This window comes from Podarcis pityusensis, assembly GCF_964106645.2.
Source record: "Podarcis pityusensis genome assembly, chromosome: 3".
In the NCBI taxonomy this organism is placed as follows: Eukaryota; Metazoa; Chordata; class Lepidosauria; order Squamata; family Lacertidae; genus Podarcis; species Podarcis pityusensis.
This window is the reverse complement of record NC_138026.1, coordinates 120,325,726-120,339,311: the sequence shown is the minus strand read 5'-3', so window position 1 is coordinate 120,339,311 and position 13,586 is coordinate 120,325,726. Positions and strand designations below refer to the sequence as shown.

At 46.2% G+C, this 13,586-nt stretch overlaps 1 protein-coding gene and 1 long non-coding RNA gene across 5 annotated transcripts in view; one reads left to right on the top strand and one right to left on the bottom strand.

Moving 5' to 3' along the window:
• FZD3 (frizzled class receptor 3) overlaps positions 1-7,495 on the top strand; it is a 26,621-nt gene extending 19,126 nt beyond the window's left edge. For 2 of the 4 annotated variants that reach the window (XM_081000994.1, XM_081000995.1), the window contains exons 5-7: positions 3,689-3,837; positions 5,398-5,631; positions 6,836-7,495. In XM_081000994.1, the coding sequence (XP_080857120.1) occupies positions 3,689-3,837; positions 5,398-5,631; positions 6,836-7,049 (597 nt within the window). In that variant the 3' untranslated portion in view covers positions 7,050-7,495. Of the gene's footprint in view, positions 1-1,999; positions 2,496-3,688; positions 3,838-5,397; positions 5,632-6,835 lie in introns of those variants that run through there. The other 2 variants (XM_081000996.1, XM_081000997.1) reach the window with 2 other exon arrangements.
• On the bottom strand, positions 7,208-13,586 carry LOC308474711. The gene is made up of 3 exons (XR_013984881.1): positions 11,605-13,586; positions 10,587-11,470; positions 7,208-10,488 (listed from the first exon to the last, which is right to left on the bottom strand). It is a non-coding gene; the product is annotated as an uncharacterized lncRNA (long non-coding RNA).

Below are 13,586 nucleotides of genomic sequence, written 5' to 3'. Positions count from 1 at the left end.
GTGCAGGCATGCACCCTTCCAATCAGCCTTTTGCATCCTCCTGACGCCCTGCCAGCCCCACGTGGCTTTGCCAGGCTGGGATCAGACTCACAAAGCAGCGTGGGTCTAGCAGGGGCGGCATGAGTAGCAAAATGCATCCTCGAAGAAACTGTTCCTGAGCCGACGGCCCCCCTCTCCCCACCCACACTACACCTCTGCTAAGATCTCGTGTAGTGGGAGTGAGCCGGTTGGGTTGGACTTTAGGACCCACCAGCAGAGAAGGCAGGACAAACATCTTAGGAAGGAGGCAGAGCTCCCAGCATTCCTCGGTCTATCCTGCCTTCACAGCAAGCAGCACACATCTTCCTTAAGCTGCAGTGTTTGTCACGGGAGGTCTGTTGCCCTGCCAGCTTTCCCCCTCGCTTCTGTGGCTTCTACCCATGAACCGTGTACACACTTTGGTTGTAGCGTCAAAGGTTGTTGGCAGACTCCTTTTCGTCTGTGGAGTTTCCCCAGCAGGAGCTGGTGCCGTCCATTTCTGCTTCCCAGCTTAGTCAAGATGGGAGCAGATCAGTTATCTGTCTTTCAAATCACCACAACCCTGTTTTATTTTTGGAGTTCTGTTCCAAGGAAAGTGCTCTTCTGCTCCCCAGGTAGCCGCAGGCCTAACTCTGAGCAGTGGCTGGAAGTAATTTGTTATATAAAGGGAGCAAGAGTGTGCTAGCTCTTAATTGCAGCTGGCAGTTCTCCAGAGTCAAACCTAATCTATGTGAGCAAACGGCAGGAAAGTAAAGATGTGCACAGCTCTTAGTTTTGTCCAAAGTGTGATGACGTTGGGCCTGTCCACCGCCAGACCAGGAGTGAGATGCCACCTCCTCCAAGCTATGAACAGCTGGTTGAGGATCCTGCAGCTATTTGGAGCTTGAGGATCTTGCAGCTATTTGAAATCTCATTTCAGAGAGAAATTCTCAAGTGTTCAGATAATCGGAGGATCTCTCAGTTTGGATTCTTTACTTCACCTTGTGATGAGAGGGACAGAGAACAGGCAGTGCTGACTGTGCGAGCCAAAGACCCGCACCTGGTCTCTCCTTGAGGGTAGTCCCAGGGGTGAAATGTTGAAAGAGGTTTGGGCTGTTCTTAGCTTTCCCTCAGGAGTGAAATTGCCCAAACCAGAAGCTACTTGCCATCTGGTCTAGTCTGATACGCTATCTGAATTATAGCTTTAAGACTAGCAGAAGCAGCTGCTATTTGGAATTGGGAAGATCTTGAATTCTCAACACCCTGTCCTAGTTGTTCTTTGCCCTGTGCTCAGTGTCAATTAAGGGAGTACAGGGCACAGACTGAGACTGCAGCTCCATGCACATTTTTTTTTCCAGCTTTGTGTCGCTTCCTGTCAAGTGGGATCAACTGCCACTTCATTGTCCAGCCACCGCTTGGCATCTCTCATAATACGTTTTTCTGCCTCAGAGCCATAACAGAAGCTGATGGCATTTGACAGGCACAATAAATGCCTCCAGATTCAGCTGCTCTGAAAGTGTCCTGGGTGGCATTTGCAGGGGCTTCAACTCCACTCTATTTCAAGAATAGGATTGATACTTGTTGAGAAACAGCCAGCATTGGAGAAGCAGAAGAGCAGTGCTTCTTCGTAAGTTAGCTTTTCAGTGAGTGTATGCAGGCAGTCCTTTCTGAATCTGCAATGGAACAACTGCTTTCTCAGCCCTATTGTGTTATCAGCCCCAATCAGCTATGGTAGCTTTATAGCTCTACAGATTAATGGAGTAGATGTGTGAGCCCCATTGCAGGAGCAGAAAAGGACTTTTCCCTTGGCCTCGCAGTGCCAAGCTAGAGATGATGCTAAACATGCTTTGTTGTTGTTTAGTCGTTTAGTCGTGTCCGACTCTTCGTGACCCCATGGACCAGAGCACACCAGGCACTCCTGTCTTCCACTGCCCACAATTTGGTCAAATTCATATTAGTAGCTTCGAGAACACTGTCCAACCATCTCGTCCTCTGTCGCCAGGTAGTGTGGTTGCTGACCTTGAGCCAGACATCCTGGAGAGTGAAGTCAAATGGGCTTTAGAAATCACTGCTAATAACAAGGCCAGAGGAAGTGATGACATTCCAGCTGAACTATTTAAAATTTTATACCCACCTTGGAAGAATGGCAGATGAAGGTGATGGACTATATGGAATTGGCGGAAATGACTGGCAGAATCCGAGACGAGGGAGAAGAGTCGATGGAAGAAGATTGGAAAAAGTTTAAAGACTATTTACAGAAATATTGCAAAATTAATGAATGTTAGAATGATGTTGGATAGAAACTAAGTGGTCTTTAGCTGAAATGTTATAAGGGAATATGAAAAAAATGGTTTATTAATAGGTAAAAATCTAAAATTACAATATTTTATGATTAATGATTAAGATACATAAAGAGGGGAGGGATTTGTTGAACTAATAACTGAACTGGAATACAAAAAAGGGAGGTGTGAGGAGGTCCTGGAAATAAGCAAATGAAGGATAAGTAATGGAAGGAAGGAATTGTTTTTAACCATTTTTACTTTGTATTTTTTCTTTTTTCTTTTTTTTGGTCTTGTAATATTCTGAAAATCTTAATAAATATCTTATAAAAAAAATGAACTATTTAAAATTTTAAAAGATGATGCTATTAAGGTGCTACACTCAATATGGCAGCAAGTTTGGAAAACTCAGCAGTGGCCAGAGGATTGGAGAAGATCAGTCTACATCCCAATCCCAAAGAAGGGCAGTGCCAAAGAATGCTCCAACTACAGCACAATTGCACTCATTTCACACACTAGCAGCTACTGCCAAAAGCAGCACCCCAACATTTTGTTCTCCCATAATCCTAGCAGAGTTTACAGACCTTGTGGTGTTTGGCCTTTCCTTCCCCTTGCCAGCCGTTAGCCCATGGAAGATTGCAAAATCAGGGTGCTTACAAATTACACCGGATACTATGGAGGAGGATCTGGATGGTTTTCATTGCCATCTTCACAGTTTGCATGCACTCTGCCCTGGCTCATAGCTCAATGTGTGATTGAGCCTGATTCTCCACGACTCATTACACTTGTGTTTATAAAATTTCATATATGCAAGTAAGAGACAGTTGCTGTCTTGGGGCTGTTAATCTGAGACTGTGACTCTCCACATTTAGTGAGGATTTTCAAAGCATTTCCACTGAATGGTTGGTCAGCAAAGGGGATATCTTGTGGTGCTCACATGTCAGAGTGCTTTCCCCCCACAGTCTTGTGAATTCAGTCCCTGGCAAGTGATAGCATTGCCGTTATGATCCATACGTACTTCAGCTAAACCGAGCGGGAGTTAATTCCATGTGAATACTTCACACGCTTCTCCAGAAAAATCTATTGAAATCATTTGTTTGGGTGTGATTTGTGGCTATTTTCCTTGCCAATGTTGCCTCTCTGTTTTAATGGTTATGCACTGACATGTTCTCTGGCTTTGGAAATACTTCAGGTACGTGAGGAATTGAAATTGGAGTTTTGAGTGAAATGATTTTCTGTGTGACTGAAATACTTCAGATAAATTGCCTTGATCTATCTGGATTCTGTGGGCCCATTCTGTAGATGGGAAATGGAGGGACTCGACCGATCTTTGTTTTCTGCTAGTGAGTTAGAGAGATGGAGTTGTGGATCTGCAGCAGTGTCTCATGTTTGCCCTTGTCTGCTCCTTCCAGGTCACGCAGATGAGTCGTCCAGACTTGATCCTCTTTCTGATGAAGTATCTGATGGCTCTGGTGGTTGGGATTCCATCTGTCTTCTGGGTTGGAAGTAAAAAGACCTGCTTTGAATGGGCCAGCTTCTTCCATGGGCGCAAGAAAAAAGAGTGAGTTGTGATACATAAAAGGTGGCATGGAACAGGTTCTGCTATAACTCAGATTTTACTCAAAGCAGTTCTTAAGCAAGAGGCAGATTTTCTTCCCTCATTTTTCCCTGCTTGCCTTTTTTCAAGCTTTCTTTGACAGGGGTAAAAACAACAACTCCAAACTGTTGTTTTCATTTCATTTCATTTTCTCAAAGGGGAATATGGAAAGAGTAGATTAGGCAATCTCCACGCCACCTCCCACAAACTCTTAAACTCCTTTCCCCAAATGTACATGGCAATGGGGGGAGCAAAGTCCCCATCCACTCTTAATATCTCTCACTCCCCCACCCCACGCAGCATTCTGCATGCCAGAAAGAGGGAGGGAAGGGCCTGCTGGGTAGCAGGGAAGAGACTTTGCTGCCACCATTGCTCCTGTCTTGCTGCTGGGGCAGAATGAGGCCACCAAATTGCTGACAGGTTCAATCTTCATCTGAGACCCTTCGCATTTCTTCATCCCTCTTGACAGAGGCCATCCATTAGCCCAGCCAACACTAAGTCTGTGCCAAACTGCTGAACCTGGATTGAAATGGACCCAGTTAATCTGCTTAATTCAGCCGTGCTTGTTGTTGAGCCGCCGCCACCTTCTCAAGAATTTTGCCCCCAAAGGGGATATTGGCAACTGGGCGATGGTTGTTAGTAGTTGCTGGGTCCCCAAAAAAAGGCTTGTTAAGGAGAAGCCACAGTTCCTTCAAGGCAGACAGCACCACTGCCTCACACAATGAAGGGTTCACCTTAGTCAGGGGTGCAGAATCGGATGTGGCCAGCAGGCTTCTTTACCTCTGAGGGAGGCGTCTTACAAGGCCACTGTCTATAGAATCAGATCAGCTACACTGACTGGGAGTGGCTCTCCAGCATTTCACAGATGGGTCATTCGTTCCCAGCTTTAGCTTGAATTGCCAAGGGTTGAACCTGGAACCTTCTGTGCTCTGATACTGAGCTGTGGCCCAGCCATACTGTCTTAACCTATGCAGCATAAACGCTGAAGGTAAGACATGCTGAGAGGAATCACCAGTGGGAAGAGGGCTGTTGCACTGAGGCCCTTCTTCTACAGCAGCAGTTCTCAACCTGTGGGTCCCCAGATGTTGGACTATGACTCCCATCATTCCTGAGTTATGGCCTTGCTAGCTATGGGTGATGGGAATTGTAGTTCAACAACATCTGGGGACCCACAGGTTGAGAAAGGCTGTTCTACAGGTTTCTCAGAGGCTTCTGGCTGACAATTTTTTTAAAAAAGGATGCAGGATTAGGTGGCCCCCCTTCGGCCTGGTCCAGCAGCGGGACTCTGCAGCTACTAGTAAAAAACGATGCTTGCCCTCCTCCAAAAATTATTGCTGGCTTGTATTTCTACAACAGTGAACACCATTTCTAGGTCTGAATGATCCAGATACAGTAAGAACAGACCCCTCCCATTCGCATTGGGTATTCAGTAGATTTTTTTCGCCACCTAACCTCTGCATGCTCTTGCCTATTGCCATCTGTCTCTCTGGAGTCAAACTGACCGGGCTTTACTGTTGTAAACAGGGTTGTGAACGAGAGCCGGCAAGTGCTTCAGGAGCCTGATTTTGCTCAGTCGCTCTTGAGAGACCCCAACACACCCATAATCCGCAAGTCCAGAGGCACCTCCACCCAAGGGACATCCACCCACGCTTCCTCTACCCAGCTGGCTATGATGGACGACCAGCGAAGCAAAGCAGGCAGCGTCCATAGCAAAGTCAGTAGCTACCACGGCAGCTTGCATAGGTCACGGGATGGCAGGTGAGAAGATTGAAATGGCTGTGTAAACGCAACACACCTAGGCAGAGAACACGTCGCCATTTAAACGGGGGGTTGCCATTTGCTGGATGAATTTGTGGGAGCTGATAGCCTTTCCCCCACCCCTTAGTGGTCTGTTTCAAGTTCTGTCAATAGAGGTGTGAGCTCTTTTTTCTCTCCCACACTGTCCACATAGAAAACAGCATTAAATGGAGTTAGATCCTCGCCGTTCTTTCTTACCCAGGTTGGCAGCAGTTCTCCAGGGTTTCAGAGTGGGTTTTCTCCTGACCATCGAATCACAGAGCTGGAAGGGAACACACACACCCCGGGTCATAAGCATAGCTGTCAATTTTTTCCTTTGTTTAATAATAATAATAATAATAATAATAATAATAATAATAATAATTTTTATTTATACCCCGCCCTCCCCAGCCAAGGCCGGGCTCAGGGCGGTTAACAAGCAATAATAAAAACAAGTTGAATGAATACAACTTAAAAACAAGATTAAAATACAATTAAAATATTGAAACATTAAAATATTAAAATGCGCCTCATCACAGGAGGAGAAAGGGAAAAGGAAAAAGAAAGAGAGGGAGGGAATCAAATTGGCTCCAAGCCAAAGGCCAGGCGGAACAACTCTGTCTTACAGGCCCTGCGGAAAGAAATCAGATCCTGCAGGGCCCTGGTCTCATGAGGCAGAGCGTTCCACCAGGCGGGAGCCAGTGTTGAAAAGGCCCTGGCTCTGGTTGAGGCTAATCTAACTTCCTTAGGGTCCGGGACACTAGGGTGTTGCTGTTTATGGACCTTGAGGCTCTCCGTGGGGCATACCAGGAGAGGCGGTCCCATAGGTATGAGGGTCCTAGGCCGTGAAGGAAATTTTTTTAAGGGAAATTCCCTTATTCCGAATAGGATTCCTTGCAAGAAAAGGGAAAAGTTGACAGCTATGCATATGGTCTAGCCCCCTGTAATGCAGGAATCACAGCTAAAGAATCCCTGACAGATGAGTATCCGACCTCTGTTTAAAAACCTGTAACAAAGAAAAGCTGGCCTTTGTCTAAATTCTCAGACCTAGGGAGTGAGACCGAGTTCTGCTGAATCTGATCTGTGTTATGCATTGTGTGGGGTGGGAGGGGAGGTCCTGCAGCTATCTGAATGGGAAACCCATTCTTGTCTGCGTTACTGAAACCGATGAGTCTTTATGAATTAGGTATACCCCCTGCAGTTACCGCGGGATTGAAGATCGACTACCTCACGGCAGCATGTCCCGACTGACGGACCACTCCAGGCACAGCAGTTCCCACCGGCTCAACGACCAGTCGCGTCACAGCAGCACCAGGGACCTCAGTGGCAATCCGGTGACCCACATCACGCACGGCACCAGCATGAACCGGGTGATCGAAGAGGACGGTACTAGCGCTTGAACCGCGCTTTTCTCTGTTCCATGAGCAGTGCTCGTTCCATTTCAGTTCAACAGAACTCAGTGTTAGCCCTTTCTCTTAGGTGCTAAGCTTGCCCTGATGGAACCTAACCAGCTGCTGCCTTTTCCCCCTAGCCAGCAATTCCTCAGAAACATTTTCTCCCAGCAAAGGTATGCTGCTCAATCAAGTCTACAAGCTAAACGGTTTCTGGTACTTGACTCCTCGATACAAACTTTATTTATTATGCTTGACAACTGGAATTTCTTAGCGCTGTTTTTTAATTGTCCGTATGCTTCTCTAAGAGATGTCTACTATGAAGATCCTGTGGAAGGGGGACAAAAAAAACCCCAAGCAGAAGACTGGCTTTTTGTTTGAAAAAAATTCCACCCCTGCAATCTTTTTGTTGCTGTCTCTGATTAGATAATAAACTGGTTAGCTGTTCTCATGCAGCGCAGATGGTGGGCTGCATGTTTTTAAAAAACTGCACAAAGGACATCTGTAGGGGATCAGCAGGAGATTTTAAGCGGTTACACTGGAAATGCAGCAGAAGGATAATGAGCAGAGAAGGCACTGCATAAGGGTGTCTGCTCTTAACTGAAATTGCTAGTCTTTGGGAGGGAGGGAGGGAGGGAGGGAGGGTGGGTATGAACAGTTGGTACTTAGCTTCTTGTATCGTCTGTGCTTTTGTAGAAAATGTTCCAATTTCCTACTTGTTTACAGTTTTTACGCAGGGAAGAAGGGAAGTGGGCGTTAGTTCCCAAACTGTATCCGTCGCCTCCCAAGCCCAACATGGATGCGAGAGGGAAATGGATTTTGACAATTTAGCTACCTTTTGTTCTCCTGACGAATATTGTGTAAATACCCCCATCCCTGACCCCTTTCAGCCTCAGTGCCTTGAACAGCTCCTGCTGTATCTAGGGCATTCTATGGGGGTGGGGTTAATGACCTCTATTAAGACATAATGGGAACTGGGGTGCTGTTTGAGAAGGGAAGGGCAAGTGGACCCATTCATACACTTGCTAAACTGTTGGCTTGTTTAATGAAGTGTGTTTTGGCCAAGGCCTGAGAACAGTCATTAAGGAGAGAAAAGTTTGAATTTGCTCGTCGCTTCGCATGCCAGGCTCAAGAAAGGGAAGTGGAAGACATGCAGAGCAAATGAGGCTTTTTCCACCCGGTTCCTTAAATCAGGTTCAGAATAGGGCTGAGGGAATTCTTTGTGGAGTGCGCTTAGCTTCCTTTTGCAAATGTTGTTGTTAGGATAACTTTGACGGTGCAGGTGCTGAAGGCAGGCACATTTGAACCATACATTTAGTTCAGGGGTAGCTGACGACAGCCCAAGCACTTCTGAGTCGGGACTTCCATGTGGGTTATTTGAGGGAGGGGGACCTTAGTCCATACAGCTGTGGCCATGGTGACCTTCCTGGATTCAAGACGCCACCAGTGCACCGAAGACTCTGACGTGAGAAACAGATCGCAGGGGCTGGGATCCCAAAACCTGCACTTCCCTCCAGCCAAGGGGACCTGGGGCTTGTGCTTCCTGCTAGAAGCAGCCCTCCTGCAGGGCATGCCAAACAGCTCTGGAAAATAAGGGAACTTTCTCACAGCAATTTGGGATACAGCAAGGGGGGCTGCTGTTAAGGGGCAAAGGTCCTGTGGGTGAACCTCAAGTGGGGTTTTTGAATCCCAGCCCAAATGTGAAGCTGGCCTCAACTCCTCCCCCCCCCCTTTATTTGAAAAATTCAGGATTCAAGGGGCAGCTTAAGGTTCCCAACCTCGGGGTTTGCGCTTTCAAAACAGGGATATCCGATTAAGATTGCCATCTTAAACATACAAGCTAGTAAATCTCATTGGACAGAGTGGGTCTTGCTTCTGAATAAATGTACATGGGGTCTGGTTTTAAGTATGACTTGTCCACCAGCTTTGGCCATGTACTTGTGCACTCCTGTGAATGATATGCAAATGAGTAATTCATATATGCAAATTAACAGTCCTTGCTGAAAACGTTGCCCACACCGCTTTTGGGAAGTAGACTTGATTTTTCTAAGGCAGCTATTGGCAAGTGTTTGAATTGTTGCCACAAGGAAGCACTGGCTTGTGTTCGAACCTACCTCACCTATTGCTCTGTAACACTATTGCTGGGAAATGTACAGTTGCTTTCTCTTAATATGCTTCACCCATCTGATCTATGTCTGCTATATGATGTGCAGGAAACATGCCAAACACCTACACTTTGATGCTAGCGCTTAAGGATTGTGACAAAGCATTGTTTCGTTTTTATAGAATTTGTGGTTCCTAACATTTGATAGTATTGCAAGAAAGCAGGTGTTGGGTGGAAGGTGAGGGGACCTCACTCCCTGCAGCGACTCCACACGAGGGGGGGGGGACCTTGGAGAACCTGGGATTTAAATGCTACCCCATAAGAAACCACCCCACGGCTACCTTTGGAAAATCTGAAATTGCTTGAGCTCCTCATTTCCTCAAATGAAATGGGTAGCCCAACTAAGGCTGGATGCTGGGCGACCTGGCAAACAGCAGCAGGTGCAAGTTTTATCTGATGCAATGAGACTTCTTTGCTCCTCCCTTTCTCCTCCTCAAATAACACATATACTCTCCAAATCAAATACTAGTTTTCTCATCTTCTCTCCTCCCCCCCCCGTCGTTTTTCTACTAATAGTTTAACCTATTTCAACAAAATAAGTTGCTAATCCAGTATCTTTCAAAAAAGAAAAGCATACTCTGGTGAGCATGGAGGTAGAAAATGTGATGTTACAAGCCCCTAACCCATGGGTAGGCAAACTAAGGCCTGGGGGCTGGATCCAGCCCAATCGCCTTCTAAATCTGGCCCCCAGACAGTCTAGGAATCAGCGTGTTTTTACATGAGATAGATAGATAGATAAACTTTATTCGCATTAGCCAACGGCCATAGCAACATAAGACAAGCAATATATACAATTAAAAAGACAACAATGGGTACAAAGGAGTAGAATGTGTCCTTTTATTTAAAATGCATCTCTGGGTTATTTGTGGGGCATAGGAATTCATTCATTCCACCCCCCCAAAGTATAGTCCGGCTCCCCACAAGGTCTGAGGGACAGTTGACCAGCCCCCTGCTGGAAAAGTTTGCTGACCCCTGCCCTAACCTGTCTTAGCTTCCCACCGCCTCTTCTGCACTTCTCCTAAGCCTGATGCTACTTAAAAGATGGGGTGGGGCTGGGTGGCAGTGCACTTCTACAGTTGCTGCACCCCTCTACATAAATGCACATCTGGGGTGCAACCTAAGCTCGGTCCAGTATATCTGAAGGAGCATCTCCACCCCCATCGTTCTACCCGGACACTGAGGTCCAGCGCTGAGGGCCTTCTGGTTCCCTCACTGCGAGAAGTAAGGTTACAGGGAACCAGGCAGAGGGCTTTCTCAGTGGTGGCACCCGCCCTGTGGAACGGCCTCCCATCAGATGTCAAGGAAATAAACAACTTTCTGACTTTTAGAAGACATCTGAAGGCAGCCCTGTTTCGGGAAGCTTTTAATGTCTGATGCATTACTGTATTTTAATATTTTGTTGGATCCGCCCAGAGTGGCTAGGGAAGCCCAGCAAGATGGGCAGGGTATAAATAATAAATTATTATTATAAGCTTGCACCAGCTCCCAAGTAAATTTGGGGTGCTGCTCTGTTTATATCACAATGCACATAGAGGCTTGGATTCCTGTGGCATTCACTGCAGAAATGGCCTCTTGGGTGGAATCTACACGCATATTAAAAATGTTCTGAAAATGCTGCTTTTTTAAAAAAGCGTTTTTAAAAATACAATGGATTTTCCATAAGGCTTACTATCGCCATCTAGTGTCACATTGTATATTTGAAACACACTTAAAACGTTTTATTTGCGGCTGTATAGTTGAGTCCTTGGACTGCATGCATGCCTAAAATACTAGGAAAAAGCCACCAATTGCTTGAAATGCCTCTGCCACGTTGTTCTGCTCTGGCTGTGGGGAAGTGGATAGATTGCTAGGCCAGCTCTGCAGCATGTACCGCTTCCTGATTCGCCAGAGAATCTGCTCTGCTTTAGCTACACAGGCTCATAAGAAGCCAAACCCTCTACTGCTTGGGGCAGGGATTAAAGTAAATCAGAATAGGACAGGAGGTTTTTTTTTTTGTAACAGCAAAGGGATTATGTTTATTGATACTTAGTTTTGCAAAGGGTCCTCGCCTTCCCGCTCCCCTTGGCTTTTGCAAAATGCCATTGGAGTGTAACTAGATTTAGCTTAAATGGCTATAGCTTCAGGCATCAGCAATAATTCTTCTGTCAAGTGTGATGAGGTACAACAGAGCAGGGTTTTTAATGTAAGCTCTGTTATTTTCAATCCTTGGCTGTAGTCCTGGGTATAAAAGGGGCACACAGTTGTGAAGAAGATTGCTGTCGTTTTTCTTCTCTCCTCCCCTAAAATCAAAGAATCATATACTTGGACAGACTCCAAAAGTTGTCTGTCCAGCCCCCTGCAATACAGGAATCACAGCTAAAGAATCCCTGACGGATGGCCATCTAACCTCTGCTTAAAAACCTCCAATGAAGGAGAGAGCCCACCACTTCCAAGGTAGCCAAAAATATATTCCTGATGCTTAGTTGGAATCTCCCTTCTTGCAATTTGAAATCATTGGTTTGAATCCTACTCCTTGGGTCAGCAGAAAACAAGATTGATCCATCTTTCATGTTGCAGACCTTCAGATATGTGAGGATGGCTATCATATCTCCTCTCCGTCTTCTCTTCTCCTGGCTAAACGTTCCTCCTAAGGCTGGGTTTCCCATCTTAGTCACCCTCCTCTGCACACATTCCAGCTTTTCGATATCCTTAAATTGTGGTGCCCAGAACTGGACCCAGGACTCTAGGTGTGGTCTGACCAAGGCAGAATAGAATGGTACTATTACTTCCCTTGATTGGGACACTAGGCTTCTGTTGATGCAGCCTAGAATAGCATTAAAGGTAAAGGGACCCCTGACCATTAGGTCCAGTCGTGGCCGACTGGGGTTGCGGCGCTCATCTCGCTTTATTGGCCGAGGGAGCCAACGTACAGCTTCTGGGTCATGTGGCCAGCATGACTAAGCCGCTTCTGGCGAACCAGAGCAGCACACGGAAACGCCGTTTACCTTTCCGCCGGAGCGGTACCTATTTATCTACTTGCACTTTGACGTGCTTTTGAACTGCTAGGTTGGCAGGAGCAGGGACCAAGCAACGCCGACCTTCTGATCGGCAAGTCCTAGGCTCTGTGCTTTAACCCACAGCGCCACCCTCGTCCCTCCTAGAATTGCATTAGATTTGTTTTATTTTTTTCTGCTGCATCACACTGTTGACTCGTGTTAACCTTGTGATCTGCTAAGACCCCTGGATCCTTCTCACATGTACTGCTGTCAAGCCAGGTGCCCCCCATCCTATGTTTGTTCATCTGATCATTCATGCCTGAATGGAGAACCTTACATTTGTCCCTATTGAAAGTCCAGTTCTCAAACTATAGAATGATAGGATTGTAATCTGTTGAGGTCTTCCTGGATCCTAATTTCTATCATTTCAGAAGAATGGCACCATGTTTCCTCTCCATTGCCACCAGGGTGGCCAAGACAGCCTCAAATCCCATATTATTGTGAATTCATTCAATTTTGTGGAGGGCACAGTTCGTTCTTCCTAGCAGACTTAAAAATCGCCTTGCTTCAGCTCCCATGGAGTTCAGAACCATGTAGCCAAGCCATCTAGAACAGTCTTCCCCAACCCTGTTGACCTCCAGATATTGGACTACAGCTGCCATCATCCCTGACCACTGGCCATTCTGGGTGGAGCTGATGGGAGCTGTTGCCAAAGCAGCTGAAAAGCACCATGTTGGGTATTCCTTTTTATATCCCGTGCAGGTAGCAAAATCCATCCACTGTATGCCTCAAAGAAAACTAGATCTGACCTCTAAGCAAGTTGACCCTTCAGTGCTGTATTTTTCAGTACTGCCTTGGATGTCGTGAGCTAGTGGGTGTGGACTCTCTCCTTGTCAGTGAAGGATCCAACTGAGGGGTAAGAGGTCGAAATGGCAGGAAATCCCAACAGATGTGGGCTGGTTCCCCTTTCCTCTTTCATATTAATGGGATTTTCTGCTCTTAACAGCTGTATTTAGGAAACCAGAACCTCTGGTCATCTCCATCCCTCTCCCAAATTTCTTGGATTGATTCATGTCTCTTGTTTCAGGTTTTCTGGTTTGCTATCTCTCTGAAATAGGAAAAACACTTCTGTGTTTGTGCAAGGTTCACCTGTAGCAGAAACACTTGCATTGCTAGCATGGTTCCTGACCTCTACTGCTAACTGGTTCAACTTGCACTAAGCTCCTCGTATATTTGATCTCCTCGTTTACAGTGCCCCCGTGTCCTATTCGGTTTTGTTGTTTTAGCACCTTAACTGTGAGTGTACAAATGGATTACATAGCATCAATTTAAGTATTTTGGGGTATGTTTTTGTTTTGTTTTTTAATTTTTAATAAAACTGCCAAAACAAAGACTTAACCGTTTCCT